Source organism: Schistosoma haematobium, chromosome 6, assembly GCF_000699445.3.
Source record: "Schistosoma haematobium chromosome 6, whole genome shotgun sequence".
In the NCBI taxonomy this organism is placed as follows: Eukaryota; Metazoa; Platyhelminthes; class Trematoda; order Strigeidida; family Schistosomatidae; genus Schistosoma; species Schistosoma haematobium.
The window spans coordinates 10,953,292-10,973,675 of record NC_067201.1 but is presented as its reverse complement, the minus strand read 5'-3'; the positions used below and the strand labels follow the sequence as shown (position 1 = coordinate 10,973,675).

Here is a 20,384-nt window from a genome sequence, read left to right as displayed (position 1 = left end):
GATATGATGAATCAGAAGAAGTAAAAAGTTTTCCCGAAGTAGTCAGAGAATCTGTTCCCCCAAATATGAAGTTCGCACAGGCAGGAAATCCAAATCGAATTCAAGATTACCCTAATGGGTATACATATTTTCCATTTAGTTGTTTTGCAGGTGAATCAAGACTAGATGAATCACATGTGTTAATCACATATATTAATCTATATTTATATCACAACTGAAACAATCACCTTTTGTATTCTAACGCGAAAAACAGGAGGTATATGCATAATATTAATTATGCAAGTCGGCGTCACGTGATGCGGTGCTTCAAAATATATGTCAGTGTATCCCACATATAATGATCGAAATGCGAGATATGAGAAGATAATGTAAATCGGGAACCTCAAACTGGCCATGACATTGCAACTTAAGGACCCGACTCTATTTCATGGGGTAGGATAGTGTTTGAAAGTTCATGGTTCAAATTCTAGATATCAGTGGTTTCAGTACACAACCGACATGGTGAGTGTATACAATTCCAGGAATCATGTGAGTCTGCTCCAGTGTTGGTTGTTAATTATAATACTAATGAATATACTTTAGATCATACAGAGTCCACATCAAGAACACAGTCGGACGGACACATAATAAACCCAAGAGGAAGAGGTGGAATCGACTGAAAAAAATTGGATCCTCGTTTAAGCTGTGATAGATGTGTTGCTTGAATGAATTAATGATTCCTTTGTACTTGATAACTGCCCGATTTCAAAAACTAAATACAATACTTTCAGTTGTGCTCATCTAGGTCTACCTGGCCTAAATTGTGTTATTTCGGGAATTCCTAGTTAGTACAATTATTTTAATTATCACGGAATTCTACAAGGCAGCAATAACTGAAAGTCATCAGAACTTGCTGGTATATCTCACAGGGATATTAAAATTCGTATTGTATCCCCATCTAAATAGAACTTGCTGGGATAGAAAAAGATGGGAAAAGTACTAAATAATCCAGATTTTGTACTAGGAAATGGTAGCAAAAACCAAAGTACGAATACTATCGACTACGTACAAACTTTATTTAAGAACACAGTGTAACAAACTGGCAGTGAAGAAAAATGAGGAAAAATATCTACTTATTATTCTTAAAATGAACGGATACCAACACAACTTCATCAAAAATTATTAACCAATTCTTCAGCAGAGACCAAACGTAACACAAAAATTAGCGAACATATCATCCTGCCGTACATAAGAGACATATCGAAATTTGCGACGAGATTATTGAAGCTGTCTGGAATACGTGTAGCATATAAACCGCAGAAGTCACTTCAATAGATCCTATTAGACTGTGAAAATGTTAAAATCCTGGAAAGAGTTAATAATAAGAACACTAGAGAACTTTAGAATAGTGCAATATACTACAAGCATTAAACTGGAAGAGTAAATAATGACATGTGTATTAGAAAAGTTACTTATATCTGACTGAGTTGAGACTTAAGTGCCCACCCGGTAATAAACCAGCCTGCTGGATGACGCACCTTATTCTGATTCCGAATAAAACGAAGAACTCACACACTAATATTTTGTCATTTTAAGACGTTTTAATTAAGAACCAAATTTGCCATTTTTAAACTCGATTAAAACTAAGTCGATTCAGCAGGGTTAGAATAGTTGTAGTATCAGAATAACTTCAGAATTAGACTTCTTTATGATTGATATATACACACAGATTTGTAATCACCCGCAAATATATTAGGATAAAATAGCACTAGAAATAGAATATGAAGCAAATGTATTCAGGTGGAGTACAATCAGCATTAAGCTGGTCTAATTTTAATTGTTTGGAAATGAATTCAAAGGGTGCAGGATATTACATTTTCAAGTTATCTAATTGTATTGTAGTTAGTAATTACGTCCATGTTTACTATCATCCAGTCACTTAATCACAGATACTTTGGGATAGCTTCTTCTACACAGCTAATCGGAGTCATGACTTTGTTGTCGTGATTTTTCTTCTATCACGACTGACTGCGCCACAACTGACACGTCCGTGGCATGATGAAGTGGTATTTTCATAGTAGAAAACTGTATTTTTCTTGTAGGCCAGAAAGATCTTCAGAGAACGAACCACGTTCTTCATGAATTGCGATAACGAAAATAATAAACCCCGCTAAAATGTGACTGGTTGACAGGTTCAAAGTCAAAATCAGGAGCGGGGCTGAATCCCGTCATCAGTTGGTAAGCGTGTTTCAAAATTTAATGGATCAATATAATACGAGTATACTATCGATAGGTAAATGGGTTGAAACAAAGAAATATCGAGAGGATAAGCATATTGGGAAAACGAATTAGTCCGACAACCGAGCACAAGTCAAGCAATCGAATTAATGGATTTGAGAGTAGCATGCTTGGTCATACATAATGATACAAAACGGATATACAATAATGAATTTAGCATGCGTGGTATTTGTACGAACTAATGGTCCATTTGCACTCAAGTGCCCGCATATTACGAATTTCAAATATCAGACGCTCATTTGTGCTTATGTATTTCTGACTTATTTGTTTATTCATTCGAACAGACATTGGTACAAGGGGGCACCAGATACATAAGCGTCACACAAATCAAATGAGATTTGTGTGAGGGCTGTGATACTGCCCGGGTGCCCAAACCGAAGCTGACTTAAACTGCGGTAATTTGGGAATCCTTCTAATTATCATACACGTCTCTATCTAACACCGCATATAATGTTTCCAAAATAACTGAGAATTCTGTATTTAACAATATATTTGATAAGAGTCGATAAAATTCTAGAACAAGTGGGTATTCCTAACAAGTATACAAAATTCAGGTTTTACGGATTCTGCACACCACTTTACCTGGGCTATTCCTAAAGAGAACCGTCATGATGTCTGATAACGTTACTTTGATTTAGAAATCATAGTGAGAAAAGGACCACACGTTAACAGTACCAAAAAAACTATCGTGCTTAAGACTCATCGCACATCTCTATTCATTCACGTACAATGCATTATTAAAACGTAAGCTCTTCATCTGATGAAACTCTTAAGTCCACGCTTTCAACTACTAGTTCTTCTCATTTCGTAACTTAGTACCCTTTTTATGGGAGGCTGGGATTTCTCGACCTGGAACTTTTTTATATTAAAGACTTTATGGTGATTTCTGATATCTCTTTTAAATTAGGCAGCTAATGTAAACTATGTTAATTCTGTCCAACAGTCGAGGATAAGATGTTTGCCATGGACCAGATGTTTAGGAAAATGGAAATAGCTCAAAGTAATAAACCCAGTGCTATTTAACTTCCAGTTATCAAATTCTACGGTGAGCTGTAGGTTTGACGTTCATAACTAGTGATCAACTTGGGATAAAAACCAACTGACTAAATATACATATTGAAATTCTCAATTACGCAATGCCTCACTGTTTTAAAGACATTGAGATATAGTTTGAAATCGGTAATATCGGGTTAGATTAGGAGAGTAAAAATTGACTCTCACTAGGGAGAATTAGTGGACTACTTACGGGTCAGAAATCCAAGAATCAGGAAGACAACAACTAAGGATTCTTATGTTTATTTCTGAACTGTGTTTATAAACGGGACTAAAAATCAACATACAGAATATATTGATATCAAATACCTAGGATTGCTGCAATAAACTAATACTCGTAATCTGCCAACATCACAATATATTTAGTCAAGAAACTAGTGATTCTCCAGAAAGATAACTCACAAGTTGTATACAGGAATGTGACTGTCGTGCTTATAATACATGTCGTGACCTCCTTATGATGAATATTCTAGTTTCACTAAAGGTCAGATTAATTTCAACGGCATAGAATGGACACTACAGAATCCGTAAATTTCTCACATCCATCAGTCTGAACTGCGATAAGGAAGTACACGCACTGAATTTGTTCCAAGCCGGTTTATTATTCACTTGCTAATTCTAAAGAAAATATTTTTTACATCATTTACAGAAGCAGGTATTGCACCATCATCGACTTTATGAAGTGTACAGATACCAAAGTACAATACCAAACAATAACAATACAGATTTATTAAAAATTCCTATAAAAAACAATGGGTCAAGATTAAATAACATGTATCCAAAGGGTGAAAGTATTAGAGAGTGAACACTGAGTTTTTAAAAGACTACAGATTTCATGAAATTTAACTAACAAGAAAACAAATAATTTTTTCATCCTATCTGGTAACCAAATAACTTGACAGAGAAACTGATTGCAGGGGTGTCCATAACGAACATATTACTGATACTATGTGATCATTAGGTTGAAAGCATTCCCCACAACTGTACACAGAAAAGAACAGATATTCATTCCAATGTAATTCTTAACAGAAGAATTATGACAATCTTTCACTATGATGCAGGGTAATGCAAGGATGCACAATCCGGAGACTAACAAACACTCTGCAATAGAAATGATATCACCAAACAAATCAACGCCACATGATATATGATACCACTTACAGAAGCAATTAATGATCAGTAGTATCTCCCATCTTCATTAAAAGAATATTTCAAAAAATCCAGAAGCCAATTTCCATTAGTTTCTTTTAAAATGACTGCTTTAGCAACTAACTCATAATGTACAAAAACATGAATAAGGTTAGTGGAAACAATTCTATGTACATTTTCTTAAACAGTATAAAAGATTTGTACGCTAGAAATTGTTTTGTTTGGTTATTTATCGTTTGGCCAGCTAACTAGTTACCCCAGGTAGTACTTCCGACTTTTGTGTATCATTATATTCCGGAGTTGTGATTCCTGGAATATGAAATTTAGCTTTTTTGGCTTCAAAGAAAGTATAATTTAATACAATTTCTGAACATCGTTTTAACCGCCAATCTGAACTAATTTCCGGATCAAGGAAGAAAAATACAGGCAGGTCAACCTGGAAAACAAATATGTAATAATAATAATTGGTAAATCTTTTGACTGAACACTCGAATAGGTTTCCTAAGCTCTCCTAATAACCGCAGGCTAACTCTACACAACTTAAACACGAGAAAATGCGCGAAATATGGAAAGCTTTACTACAAGGTTAGTTTATGTACAAAAATTGAGGGTATTTATAGCATTTCAGATGACCTTAGGCTTCTGGAAAGTTCTGGAACCCTACTTAACATATCAGGATAGGTAACCACCCAATCAGAAATGTGACGCGTAGCTCTTCACTTCTTAGATGTTTCCGAAAAACTCCTATTCAATGCTCATTGGATAAAATGTTTCCCTGTGTTTTCAGGGCCCCTTTGGGTTTTCTTCGAGGAATTTTCTGGGTCTCTCCAATAATAATAATAATAATAATAATAATAATAATATGCACACTGAAAATATTCAAGGTATGATGTATAAATTTGGCCAGACACAACCAACAACCACCTACTGTGGCAGTGAACAAGCCAGATTCTAGTTGAAGTGCAAATTAGGAAAAGGCTCTGGAGGTGGATAGGATACACATTGCGGAAGTCTTAATAGTGCATCACAAGAAAAGTCCTAACTTGGAATCCTCAAGGCAAAGGGAAAAGAGGAAGACCAAAGAACAAGTTTCACAGGGAATCGGTGGCAGACATCAAAAGGATGAATAGACTTGGCAACAACTGGAAAGAACCTAAGACAGAATGAGTTGAAGATTGCTGGTTAGTAACCTATGGTCCATGAGGCATAATGGGTAAGTAAGCAAGTAAGTATAATGGTATAAAACTACCAATTGTCCTCGTATTGAATGATGAGATAAACATTTATTTAACATCAACTTTAAAAAAACAAGGTTTCGTCCATAGTACCACTAATTCCAACACTTAGCAACGGCAGAGATGAACAGTTGAATTTCAAACGATTTAATTGCAAGACCAGTATGTTAGGCTTTGAGACATACCTTTTTCTCTAACACAGGGGGTTTCTCAAACTGAAGTGGGCGACGATGGGGTTCGAAACTTAATGTAAACAAAATTCATTGATTGTGATTAGCAGTGTAATCTAGAACGAACGTTATGTCTCATTTAGGACGTATCATCTGAATGTACCTGCACTCCAGTGTTGGTATTCACATATAGACTGGAATCTAGTTATTGCAACCACTTGTCTATTGAGTTATTGACACTAGATAGCTATTAACTTTATTAACAGGTAGGACTTTTATATCACTATTAGTAGTGACTTGAATTACCTCATTGTTGATATGCTATTGGATATGTGCCATCACTTATCTTCATGATGATTTAGCAATCAAATTAAGAATTCGATAAAATATCTCTCAATAGCATACCCTTTCCCCTCCTCACCCTTCTCTCATCAAATACACGGACTCTGGCTTGTTTCATATATATAAAAGACTTTTCTCGTAAAACGATAGTGAACGCTTACCTTTTCGTGAGGATTAAGACGTTGCTCTTCGAAACAGAAACACTAAATGAAATACGGTGTAAAAAAATGAAAGACAAAAGAAAATTTTAAAAACAAGGTTATAATTAGTAGTGTTATAGTACATAATTTAAATTTACATATTAATGGTTCGTTCACTTATAAAGTCAATATAGTAATTATAATAAGGCAGAACTCAGTAGCTAAATGTAACTGGATTTATCTTAAAAGTTGTAATTAGCTAAGTTTACTGTATACCATTAAATTATAATATAATGCAGATATTGAGACAGCAGTACATATAATGTGACTAGCTTTAGTTGAAATGTACAAGTTTCCGTACTCAGTTTTGAGAGATATTATTTATGTTAGAGGTGAGTTAACGAAACTACCTGGCAACTTCATAGAATTGGAAGGGTGGTTTGAACATGCGACCTACTACTCGGTTGAAAACTGAACGATTCACCTATCAAAGAAATTGTTCTGAAGTGGAATTGATTAGTACATACGAATTAATCCTACTGGAGTTATGTTCATACATAAATAATGCTGACAACATCCGCTGTAAGATGATTGGATAAATCTTACGGATTTCGTCCCAGCAGCTTTCATGCCAAATATTATTTGTTGACAGTATGACTTGGTTGAAGAAGTGGAGAAGTGACTAGTCTATGAATATGAAATATAACCGTAAAGAACTTAAACCAGTTGGCCTATCAGAAGTCCCATGATATTTCATATCTTAAAGATTATACAACTCATTGGACTTAAGACGTCATCAGAAACATCTCAGAATGAAAGTGAGCAACAATGTTAGCTGAAATTCTTTCAATTACTCCCAAATGCCCTGGTACGGCCAAAAGTATGGAGATTTGGCGCTTCTCAAAATGCTCTCATATGGCCACATGTATATAACCACTGCTAGAGAAGTCATACTCACTGCTTCTGGAGGCAAGGAAGTTGTTTACGAAATTAAGAAGACGGAAAGCAAACATCCGACGCTTAAAACAGGTTGGTGGGTACGAACGATCAACCTAGGGAAGTTGGATAATCAAACCAATGGTGCACATGGGCTCTAGGATACTGAAGGAAAAATGGAGTGTGAAATTAATCTTAGTCACTGGGCACCATGGTACCCCATCCCTTAACATCGCCCCATTGCTTTGTGGATTAGATCTCTAGGTTAAAAGCTAAGAGAGTGGCTCCCTAAAAAAAACCACCTGCATCGGTTTAGGCAACTGGACAGTAACCCAGCCCTTACACAAACTTTTTGTGGCGCATAGAGGCGGTCTGCTTGAATATCTAAGCTACTTCTGCCATTTGGATATTTCAACAAGTTATCTTTATACTTGTTTGTTTTAACACATCATTTTGCCTATTAGTCTCATAGCCTATTCAGGTGTGTTTGTGAAAAGTTTACGACATTTCGCTGTACAAATTACAAAAGAGCCCAATCAAAGACATTTTGGTTGCTGACTATATGCACGAACTCTTTTAAAAGTCCCATTCCTTATCGGAGAATATTCAGGTTTAGATTTTATTTTTCAAGTTACTGTAAGTATGAGAGCCATTATTACTAAACCGGTATTCAACTTGAACAATATAGAAATAAAGTCTGAACCCGTAGTCCTTTTCGATTGAAAACCAAACCGTTAAAAACAAGAAGCCATTTGCTCCGGGACTCGAACCCAGTACCGTCCTGTGTGTATAGAATGCGCATATGTCAATAAGATAATGATCAGTTGCAGTCCAAAACGTCAATGGGAAGGTTCAAACAACCAATACAAATGAATTGAGCTTTACTACATTACACGAGCTAGTAGCTATGTGAACTCAGCAGCTAAGCAGAGATAATGCGAATGGTACAGGGTTCGAGTTCTAGAGTGAACATCAACTCTGGAATCCAGATGTACATCCAGTTGACAAGTCTCAAATAGAACGGAACGCGCATCTTGAATTCCAATGCTAACTACCGTCCATCTCTGCTTATAATTAATTAATTATACATAAAAACGAATAACTTACTTGTATTTTATGAAAATATTTCGATGCTTCAAGTGGTACAACAGAATAAGTAGCAATGCCAACAATAGGTTTATCAGTTGGATTCTCAGCTGTATAAAATGCCAGTGCTGTTTCCCCAGGTACGATTCTTAACTACAAAGGTTTTTTTCGTTATTTTGTTTTGGTAAATAAACACAAATTGTCACATAGAAATCTATATAAAATATACACAAATAATTTTGCTACAATTTAAGACTCCAATATAAACAATGATTTACTTTGTTTAAGATGGATCTGTTCAACACTAAGGGGGATTCAGGTAAACAACCGGCTATTTTTCCCTACACTTGTACAGTATGAACATTGGGTCTGACGAATTGGTAGTTAACCATTGATATCTCGAGCTCAGAATTTTCCGACTTCATATACTGTGTTTTATTAAAACAAACATTTTTGTCTTTGACATCATGAACCGATCTAATTTAGACCACCGTTGAAAACCTAAGAGCATTGGACAGCCGTTTCGTCTTAGTATGCAACTCCTCAATAGGAATGAGAATACACAATCCCGTACGCAGGACTCAAACTCAGAACCTTAGGTCTTGCGTGCGAACACTCAGCCTCTAGACCACTGAACCGGCGTCCAACTATGTTAATTGGAGGCATCTACCCACCGAAGACAATGGAAGATGGTCGCGCAGCATTGCGGATTGATTAAAGTTAGACATTTACACTGCTGGATATCGGCTCAGCGGTTTGAAGGTTAAGATTTCGCGTGCGAGATCACAGGCTCTGGGGTCATGGATGTTCGCTCCTACTGAGGAGTCTCATACTAGAAGGAAACAGCCTTCCAATGTTTCCAGATTTTCAATAATGGTCTAACTTAGATTAGTTTATAATTTCAACATTCTCCACACTGAAAGCATTTATATGCCAGATAATTATTTCTGTTGATTATTGGAGATATCTGTAGAAATAAAAATAATTTCACAAATTTTCATTTGTATTTCTTTTTTATAAACTGTTCAATTATATCTCCGTGATGTCCCATGTAAACAACTGATCATTTTCTGTACGTATTGCTTATATGTATTAATTTTATTTGTACTTAAATTAACCACTAATTACATTCATTTCTGATGTTCACTTTGGATGCTAAATACAATTTGTGATTAATTCATCTTCTGTTTTCTTAAGTTTGTTCGTGAATTTTCATATCAAATAAGTAACTGGCACATATATACGTTTTGGGATAAACTACACTATGTGGGATAATTGTTCATATTTTATCTTCGACGTACAGAGGAGTGACATAATATCAAATATCTGCTGATATTAAGGAGTTTTTGAACATTTCGTAAATTCAGTGAACTCATAGTGTTCACATTCAGGACTATCAAGTAAAATTAGTTTTTCTATTCAGTGTGGTGATTTTATTGAGGTGACATATATTTTCTCCTTATTTACATTCTCTTTTTATCCACGTGTACTATAACGTTAGGATTCGCGTTTACTTTAAATAGTCCTTGATTTCGATTACTACAACATCTGCACGTGAAATGGAGTGACGAACATCTGCTACAATGAACATTCATTTAAAATTATGTCATGAACTGAAGTCTAAAAGTGAATATGTGCCCACAAAAATATTTTATTTCATAACCTGGAGTGGCTTCCAAGGTCTTATCTCCCATGCCGGCTAGGTTCTCTAGATCTAACGGCTGGTTGGGTGCACAAAGAATCTTTAGAGCAGCAGTAAGGAGTCATTATATCTACATCACTTTAAGAAAACCGTCATCGACTTTAAAAAAAGGGCCAATCACTTATCACATTTGTCGTAATAAGTGTGATGGTGATCTATCACCTAACTCATATTCCGTCTGTAATTTTGTAAACGTTTCTCATTAGAGGTAGTGGTTCTTTGGATAATAGCTGGTTCAGTTTACCATATGCTTCTGATAGTACTTCATCTATGAGATTGGACGCCTCAGTTGCTACCTCAGTAGGTAAAATTCCAAACACAAACACAAACGGGTACTTCAAAGCCTGGTGGCAAATGTTTTCGAGAACGAACTATACCTGAATTTGTACAAACAATATACGTGGACAACTCTTAGTGAAAAGCGGAACATTCATGGAATTTAGGGTATTTAACTCCGTTAAATCACTTAATTCGACCACTTCAAGTTTTCTGATTAACATGGTCACAATCAAACGAGTAAATCCCATCAACGATGCCCTCTCGATTAATATATATACACACATAAAATATGTTACTAATATTCTGTTCAGAAAAAAAACATCCATTGATGTGTACAATGATATTCCATTAAAAATTCACGTGAAAAAAAAAAACCAACAGTGAGAAACAATACCAATGACTTACAGCCTTTTGTGATGGTTTAAAATTCCATTTCATTAACGAATGTGTATCAGCAGCGAAATGTACAGTGTATTCACGGTCCCTAACTGGTTTCATAGTTTTAATTTTCTCACTTTTTGCCAATGCCAAATTCGCATTTGTACCAGCCCCTACTTTCTATATAGAATAAAATAAAACAAAGAGATTACTGAAAAAAATGGTACAAATGATGAAGTAATCATCGTTATACATTAACTTGCTCAGTTATGAGAAATCATTCAGCAATGTGGATAGAAAACCTTATGGAATCATCTTCAACACCAAAAAGTACCTGAGAAGACCACCACAGACATTCGGAGCTCATAAAAGGAGTTGAATCGCAAAATTGTGCATGGAGGAAAGCTCACAAATGCACTTCAAGTGAAGAATGATGTTAGATAAGGCCGCCTACTCCCATCCTTCCTTTTTCTTCTGGTTGTTGACTGGATTATGAAAACCTCCAAACCTAAGGAGAAACATGGAATACAGTAGACACCTTGGACACAACTAGATGATTTGAACTTTACAAATGAATTAAACCTATCCCATACACAGCATAAACTGCATTCGATAACACCCAGTGTGGCATTGGCTTCCACAGAGATAGGCTTTAACACTCACAAGCGAACGTTTAAGGTCCTGAAATACAACACAATGGACACCAACCAAATCACACTTTATAGCGAAGCTCTGGAAGAAGTGAGATCTCTTACGTATCTAAGCAGTATCATTGATAAACAAGGAGGACTTAATCCAGGCGTCAAAGAATGAATTGTCAAAGGGCAACATTCGTACAACTGAAGAATATCTCGAACTTAAAATAACTCTTTATCAACCAAGACTAAGTTCGAAATTTTCAAAATAAATGTTAAGACTGCTCTACTATACGGAGCTTGAACTTAAAGTACTGCTAAAACCATCATCAAAAAGGTACAGGTATTTATAAACAGTTGTCTACGTAAGATACTCCAGATTAATTCGACAGACACCGACAGCAATAATCTACTCTTGCAGAGAACAAACCAGCTACCAACTGAAGAGGAGATCAGAAAAAGATGCTGAAGGTGAATAGGGCACAAATTGCGGGAATCATAAAACTGTAACACAAACCAAGCCCTAACTTGGAATCCTCAAAGTGAAAAGAATAGAGACAGATCAAAGAACACATCTGGCCGGAAATCGGAGGAAGACATCAAGAGAATGGGTAGCACTTGGCAACAAATGAAAAGGAGAACTTAGAAAAAAGTTGATCGGAGGGTCCTGGTCGGCCGCTTATATCCCAAGAGGAGTAACAGACCTAAGTATGAGACTCCACAGCAGCATGCACTTGTGACCCTACTATCAATCGAACATGTGACCTTTATGTCCCTCACTGAGCACTTAATCGTTACACAATTAGGTTAACATCTAATGATTTACATACATAACTTCAATCAGTTTGAGACATTGGTCTACCACTAGTGCTATTGGCAAGTAACTTGCTCTACACTAACTTGATTAAACTCGACTGATCACGACTTTTGACAAGAACTCAGGGAATCACCTCGCGAAACTAGTCTATAGTGAGCACGTCATGTGCCTGTACTACGAAGAATAAAGTTTGGATTCGGGTGGAGAAAAACAAACGTACGCATAACTAATCGACTTTTCTTAATTGTATTCGGAATGTGACCAGCAATCGAATACAGAAAGCGCATTTCGCCTACTGCCAGCCATAATCCACATATACTAGAAAAATTAACATCGAGGCATCCACTCAGGATGTCAAAGACTGACTACATTTCAATACTGAACACCAACAACGTGATCCACAAACCCTTATGAATTATCATTTGTCGATAGGTTACTGATATGGCTACTAACGAACTACACCTGTTTTCCAAATATGGTATGGAAATTCTGACCTAACAGAATGAAATTTAGTTGGATAAACTAAATGACCTTGACGATGCTGATAAACAAACGCCTAAGACATTTTGAATAGTGATTGGTAAATCCTAAGTATTTTCATACATGATAGCACTTTATTTAGTAGCTAGAAATAGTCGATAGGATACCCTGCTTGACCCATGTTGCGCTGGCTGACAATTGTCAACAAAGCGTAACTGTAATCTCAACGGAAATGGTGCTCCGTGTAGGATTCAAAACAGTATCACTCAGTTTTGCAGTATAAGACGTTACCACTGAGCTATCTGGGCCGGGACTGACCCCTGTATGGCTGAGATATTCGCAAGTGATTAATCAATGAGTAGTAACCAATATCACGTTTATCTAGTCCTTTAAGTGCTGATCGAATTCAATTGATTAAGTTTCAATGTGCCCACTACTCTAAGTGCCTTAGTATCGCGCCTATTATGTCGAGATATCAGGTGATGGTGGTAGTAGTAAACAAGAATAAATTAATACTTAATAAATAAATTTATAATTTATTCTAAAATAAATTATCTTTGCTAAATATAAATTCTAACTGTTTCTATGCTTACGAATAGATGGTATCGTCTAAGATATTTATCTTACATCATAAAATTTATTACAAAAAGAAACTAAAAAACAAATCTAATCTACTTACACTACAATATAATCGATATAATGGAACAGTACCATATCCGACACCAGCCATAAATATACCAAACGATAATGTATAGTATAAGTACGTGCGTTTTTTGAAAGTATCACGAGTAATGAATGGACTAGTTTTATTAATCGTACTATAATTTACTGTTAACTTTGAGAATGGACATCTTAAAAGATGATTTGAACTCTTGGAAAAACTAAATAACGATAGCAATACCATTATGAAATTGACAATCTATTGTGAATTAAGTTTATAGATTTCAATTTTGTTCTTATTCGAAAAATATTGCTGTTTTTATTTATAGTGATAATCACTTTTAAACTAGAAACTATGTTGTCAGAAAAAAAAACAAGAGAATACAACAAAAAAGAGAGATCAAATAAAAATTCTACAAATTACAGTAAAACATAAATCAAATGAAATAATGCAGGAAAAGACATACGAGGAAAGATTATACACTATAAATGACGATGATGAAAAGATATGTAAATTAATTGATACATTCACCAGGTACTTGAGTATGAGCTTCAACTTAAGTGTGATCACGGCTAATGATCCTACCCAGTTGCTCAAACTAAAGTAGGTGGGACGAGATTCGGACCTAGAAATTAATGACTGAAAGTTGAACCCTTTAACTATTAATTCACCGCTCTACGTAAGTGATTATACAGCTGTTTCATAAGTTATATTCATACACAACTCTGTACTTAATGTTTGCTTTCAAAGATAACAAGGAAAGTCAAAACAAATTGCAATCAAATATATTAAAACGAATTTTAGGACTACGGTGGTTGAAAGTAGTGTTATTCTTAAATTCTCTGGTACGGCCAAGGGTGGACAATATTCGGTCACCCACTTGAAAAGCTCTCAAACGACCGCGCGATTACAGCCCCAGCTAGGCAAGTCCTATTCACTAGCTTTACATGGAGAGGTTGTTGTTCTTACAGAAGCGAGAAGACGAAAAACGAACTCCGGAGCTTGAATTGGATTAGTGAATACGGAGAATCTATATAGGGGAGCTGTAAAACCTTGATTCCGAACTAGTGGATTTACATGGGGTCCAATTTCCTGAGGGAATAGCTGGTCACCAACTACCATGGTACAGCATCTCCTGATGTCGTTCCACTGAATGGTAGATTAAACCTCTAGGTTAAAGACCTGGGCAGTATTTTATTAAAAAAACAATCTTCTAAGGTCTGAAAGCCCGTGCAGTATCCCAATTCACTTATTCATTTATTTATTCACTATATATCTAAACACAAAAATTGGTACAAAGGGGCACCAAATATATATGCGCCACACAAATCACTCGATTTGTGTGAGGACTGGAATACTACCCGGGTGCCTAAACCGAAGTAGGTGGTATTTCTTGGGGAGCTACACCCCGAGCCCGAGCCCTTGATATAGAGGTCTAACCCATAAGGCAGTGGGGCAACGTTAAGAGATCCAGTCCCATGGTAGCCTGTGACCAACGATTGGTTCATACGCTATTTGTTCCCCTAGGATCCTGGAGCCCATGTGCACCACTGGTTTGGGGTCATCGATTTCCGGCTCCCCTAGGTGGATCTTCTGTATCCGTCAACCCAAATAGTGCTTTTCGTCCCCTCAATTTCATAAACAACCCCACCGCGAGAAGGCAGTGAGTAGGACTTCCGTGACAGTGACTGTATACACGTGGCCATATGAGGTCATTTCGAGAGGAAGAGCGGACTATCCCTAACCTGGGCCCCACCAGGGCATTTGGGAACAACTAAAAATCCCAAGGAAAATTGATTAAAAAGGATTATTTTGATTGAAGAATTGGGTTATAAACGCCTATGTTAACTTGATAAGTATCGCATAGTTCTTTCGATAGTTAGGTTATAACTAACATCACTATCATCATCAATTTTAAACAAAACCATCCAAAAAGAGGAAGAATGTATTTGTAAAATCTCAGCAAAATAATTTGAAGTAAATCCAACGTTTCGCCTCGGCGCCCAAATATTGTGAAACTATTCGTTCAAATTTAGACGAAAGTTGTTATTTAAAATCATCTAAGGGAGTTAATTTGCTTTGTTTACCAGTTATACCTTGACTGAAATAATTTTTAAATAGAGAATCATACTAAGACACAAATGCACCCTTATATTTAACTTGAATTATGTTTCATTGTTAAAATGTTACAAATGATTAGAAAAGTTAGTGTTAACCTTTGAAAAGTAAATTCACCAAACATGTATCACTCGATAACCAGAAACATCAAAACTACAGGCGTCGTAAACCATTTATAACTAAAATAGTCTAAAGACAAAACAAATAGAACACAGAAACAAGTACTCACCCTTTTACCACAGTTATAAACATTCTGTCGATCTGGAGCTAATGTTTAACTACTTAACCTTAAGCCGAAACAATGCTGATGCAATAGTGTGAAGTTCGATGAAGGGAAAAACCGTTTCTTCTTCAGACTGATAACTGGTACTTAATAACAGATTGTATATGCAGTTCAGCTCGGTTTGACTACCTTTCAATACAAATCTATTCAGAAACAACAGATGAACGTACGTAAAACTCAATGGAAGTAAGAAACAAATGAGCATATGTGGATTTATTAAATTAAAAACAATGTCTCGATATCTTGATTTTTATGAATCCTAATTCCATTGAAATAACTTCAACAGAATAGCACTCACTAATTTTTAATCAACAACTTATTATATGAAGCCAATTTACAAAGGTTGTAAGGTGAGGATGACATGATCAAAAAAGATAGCTGATTGATTAAATAATATCTTTGGTGTTTTGTATAACAGAGACTTAGAAATAAAACGCAATGGTTAAAAGTTAGATGATGAGAACTCTTATCTAAAGCTCTATTTCCAACTACAAACTAATGTGACAACCTGGGCTAACAAATACATAATTTTCCCAAGTTCTATGTTAATTCTAAATGATTAGGTGATATATTCCAATCTGATATCTACGATGGGATATTATAGATATAAGTAGGAGTGATAATTTAAAAAACAGTGCAGTCAGACCGAGAAATAACTCAAAACCAATTCATTAAGTGTTAGTTCAAGTTGTATTTGAAACTAAACCTTTAGATTGAAGTCTGGAACAGTAAAAACAAGACACAATTAAATTCAATGACGCAGATACATTTATTTCTCGCACTTTATAAATCTATAATACGTTTCAAAACTGTTCGGTTCTTTTCTATTCATATTCTTCTTATCATAGTGAATTCAGATCTAAGATTCGTATTTTGAAACAAAAAAACTCCGCTTCAAAACTGTTTTACATTGACATCTTTCTCATGCTAATGGCACCTGTCACGTAACTATTCGGGAACACGAACTTCCAGAGTATTCACAATACCTTGTCAAGAGGGAATAGGAGCACAGATATATCAGTCTAGTAGAGGCATTTTGCGATGCAACAGTGCAAAATACACCACATTCGCGGATGATAATTGACAAATAGTCAAACGTAGTCTGGGTAACCTGTATTTAATGGGAGTGAAAAGGTATTACTTTAAATATTTAAGATCAGAATCTTTCTTTAGATAACCGATTGAAATCACAAATGTATATCCTTTTTTAAATTTCTCTTTAGATTTTCACCGATCGCGAAATTAAATAGGGACGGTGAGGATAACCAACCTTGTCTAACTTCACTGTTGCCTCAGAACAATAAAAAGAAGTGGTTGCATGTCCTCACTTTAAAAACCAAGTCCTTATATGACAAACTATCCCTGAGTAGTCCTGTTTAATTAACTCAAGATCGCCTCGTTTCAAGAAATACGATTGTTGGTCCTTAATACGCGTGTCGTGACTAATATATTCATGACCCTAACAAAACTGGGCCTACATGTCCAGAGTTACTTCTACACGTTTTGTATAACATGTACAGAGCAGTAATAAATGACATTTAAGAAGTAACTGGTAGCACTTTTGTATCCGATGGGTATGATAATTCCTGTATTCAAAACTGTATACCTCTGCAAACAATCAATTCAGTTACCTGACCAGAACATAGTCCCTACATTTTTGAACGTATGGTAGTAGTCATCTGACCAGTGTTTTAGTAGTTGGAGTTATTTCTTAATGACTGCGTTGTTAGGTGACTGGTGCTCACTAAACAAGAGCCACAGTACGGTTTGGCTGAAGTTGCTAGGTTAGTGCTTTGAAAGTTTCACTATTATTAGACGTAAGAGCAAAAAGTTACGAGGTAGTTCTTAATGTATATAAATACCTTAATACACTTGCGGCAGTAGGCTTTGTCGCTTTGTAGATGAATACATCACAGCAACTTTAAGGTTATATTCAGATCACCGTTTTCATTGCTGACTTTTAGCACAACAACCACTCCCTTTGATTCGGTTACCTAAAGAACAATCAAGTTTTATTTATAAGACTATTTCCCAATGGTTCGATGACGGTAAGTTCCTCCTTCTTACAGATCTTAATATCACTTTTAAAAATCTATGAGTGATAGTCGGCATTGTTGTCAATCCTTTTATTGAGTCAATTTAAATATTCATGTGTAAACCCTGAGAGTTATCCACTAAATGCTCTTGATAGAAACACTAACTTGTTTTAAGCTACGCTAATACTAAATCTACAATTTATTCATCTAACTTTTAAATCAGTGTATTACCTATTTCTACCCCAATATTTGCATCAATAGAATGAAATATAACTTTTTGTGAGTTAAAAGTGCTTTTTACAGAGGCTAATGAGGTCGCAATGATATTTACATCTCTTTGATGAAAAAGAGAAACACAATTTTCAACTTGTTTTGAATGACTATTTTCACCAATTGACTCCTAAAGTCAAATAATGATGTGTTTATATATACTCAAGCCGGTTTGACTTTTAAATTAATCTAATTCAAGAGTGGTGAGAAGGTTTGGAAAAATTTATTTGAACTAGCAGTTTTTTCCGTTTTATTTCATTGCCTATGTACAGGTGTGAGGCCCACATACATCGCATAGTACTACTGACCACAAATATTAAACTGCATTCTAAGTGCAACTATGAAGACATGGATAAATCGCTCATAGAGATGAGCAGAATGAACCTTTACACAAGCGACAAAACTGAAAACTGTAGACTTGAGAATTAAGCACGATGTGGGAAAACGATAATAAAAAATATCTTCAAAAGGTTATTAAAAAACTAGGGACACCAAAACCAAGAATTGCCAATATAGCTTACTTTAACCAAAGTTAAACTACGCCGAACCCTACCAAATAGACTTTTAACACAAGTATACAAAAATCAACTTTTCCAAACAATAATCAGTTCTCATTTAAGACCTTTAATTCTTCACAGCGATTTCATTTCTGGTATTTCAGAATACGGAGTGATAAGAAATATCTTTCCAATCTTATGACCTCCTGGTTACCAACTGAATACTGAACAACACTATATTACGCAGGAAACTTTTATAATCCTATTACTCTTCACAGTAATGAAACTAAACTATTTAAATATCATTATCATACACTTGGGAGTATTTTGCGAGAAAAATCACACCGCACAAAGATAACTAGGAAAGTTTAGATAGCGTGGTTAGTAATTCGTTTAACAAAGTGCTTTGATTCGCTAAACCTGATATTCGAATTGTATTGACGATCTTAACAATAACTGAGGAGTAGCTCTATTAAATAACGCAGACTTAAAAAGTGGGGACAACACGCGGACTTTCTCAACAATGTTATGTACTGAGCTGGATCCAATAGTAATTAAAAACTTAGGTGCTATTTTTCGCTTGTTATTTACCGAGATACCAATGCTTTAAAAACAGAATGTTTTGTACTCATAATTTTATTCAAGTGAAAAACTCAGACGATTTAAAGACATCAGTTGGTGACCATATAGGTAGCTTGGTTGGAGATTCTTTTTTTGAACATATCTAGAACAGCCGATGGTACTGCGTTAAAGTCGGATGCCTTATCGCTCGATGCAAAGGTCAGCAGTCAGCTGACAAATTGTTGACATCGATTCTGGGCTTGTAAGCATCGTCTGGGAGTCCTTATAAAGCTGTTGCTTCTTGATGGATGAGAACCGTATCTCGGAAGCCTTTTCGGTTAAACTCTCCAATAAACTGATGCGTCTCTTTACTTTATTTGCATCAGACACATGCGTTACGTAGTTCAAGAACTGTTCCTTTAAGAGTTCGGGAAGCCCTTCGACTGCGTAGAATCTCTCATCAATATTTTTTTGAATTTCAGCAATACAAGATTTTTGGGCTTCAATTTGATTTGACGCGTAACGCTTAAGAGCCTTTAGATTAGGTCGAACTCCTGAACGACGCAATGACTTTACATGAAACTTCGGATAGATGTTAGTTTGAACACATATATTTAAAAATTCCACAGTTCCTTCTGCTTGCCCGAGTCTAACACTATATTTTAAATATTTGTTCAGAACCCTAACTACATTTCTATCTTCAGATTTCAACTGACTGAAAATTTGCATTCCAACTATAAAAGTAAGAAACGTTTGTCTAAAGTGTTTGGATTAAACTAAAAATATTTTGTATGCTTCGAATTAACAGAAAACCAACTCAGTGTTTAGTACCTTGAAGCGAAAATCCGAGTACTCACATGGTTAAATGACCGACCTTGAGTTTGACCACCGCTAAGGTCAATTTCTCTCCAAAGTCAACAACATTATTAACAATCTAATTTCATCCAAATGTAAACAAAAACAAAATAAGCATTTTCTAACTTCGTACTTTCATGTCTCGATAAAGCTCAGTTGCTGTTGCCGTCCTTCATGACATTTCAATGCACAATGTGTTTAAATTGTTTGGATGGTTCTGAACGGAAAAGAAGGAACCTCTGCTTAACGAGCTTCCGTTTCTGGTGGTATTGAGTCACTGGCGCCTTCGTGTCAGAACCTATGTATATTACACTATAAAAGAGAAAAATATCGTTAAATCATTGTGAGAAACTGTCCTTAGTCCTGAAGAATATGTCAAGTTTACTCTCAAAGATCTCCTAAGAAGTCTCTTGGGCGAGCTCAG

At 35.6% G+C, this 20,384-nt stretch overlaps 1 protein-coding gene across 4 annotated transcripts; it reads right to left on the bottom strand.

Moving 5' to 3' along the window:
* Positions 1-418: 418 nt before the first annotated feature.
* On the bottom strand, positions 419-20,010 carry COX11_1 (Cytochrome c oxidase assembly protein cox11, mitochondrial). Of its 4 annotated transcripts, none has more exons than XM_051216839.1 (8): positions 19,963-20,010; positions 15,688-15,884; positions 13,359-13,692; positions 10,775-10,927; positions 8,410-8,541; positions 6,388-6,429; positions 4,492-4,915; positions 419-1,344 (listed from the first exon to the last, which is right to left on the bottom strand). In XM_051216839.1, the coding sequence occupies exons 3-7, from the start codon at positions 13,581-13,583 to the stop codon at positions 4,724-4,726; spliced, it is 744 nt and encodes a 247-aa protein (XP_051065457.1). In that variant the 5' UTR covers positions 13,584-13,692; positions 15,688-15,884; positions 19,963-20,010; the 3' UTR covers positions 419-1,344; positions 4,492-4,723. The 4 variants fall into 4 exon arrangements, with proteins under 4 accessions (XP_051065457.1, XP_051065459.1, XP_051065460.1 ...); XM_051216840.1 differs by lacking the exon at positions 419-1,344 and having other exon boundaries at positions 4,071-4,915; positions 13,359-13,530; positions 13,581-13,692; positions 19,937-20,004; XM_051216841.1 differs by lacking the exon at positions 419-1,344 and having other exon boundaries at positions 2,450-4,915; positions 8,410-8,602; positions 19,963-20,004.
* Between the last annotated feature and the right edge of the window lie 374 nt (positions 20,011-20,384).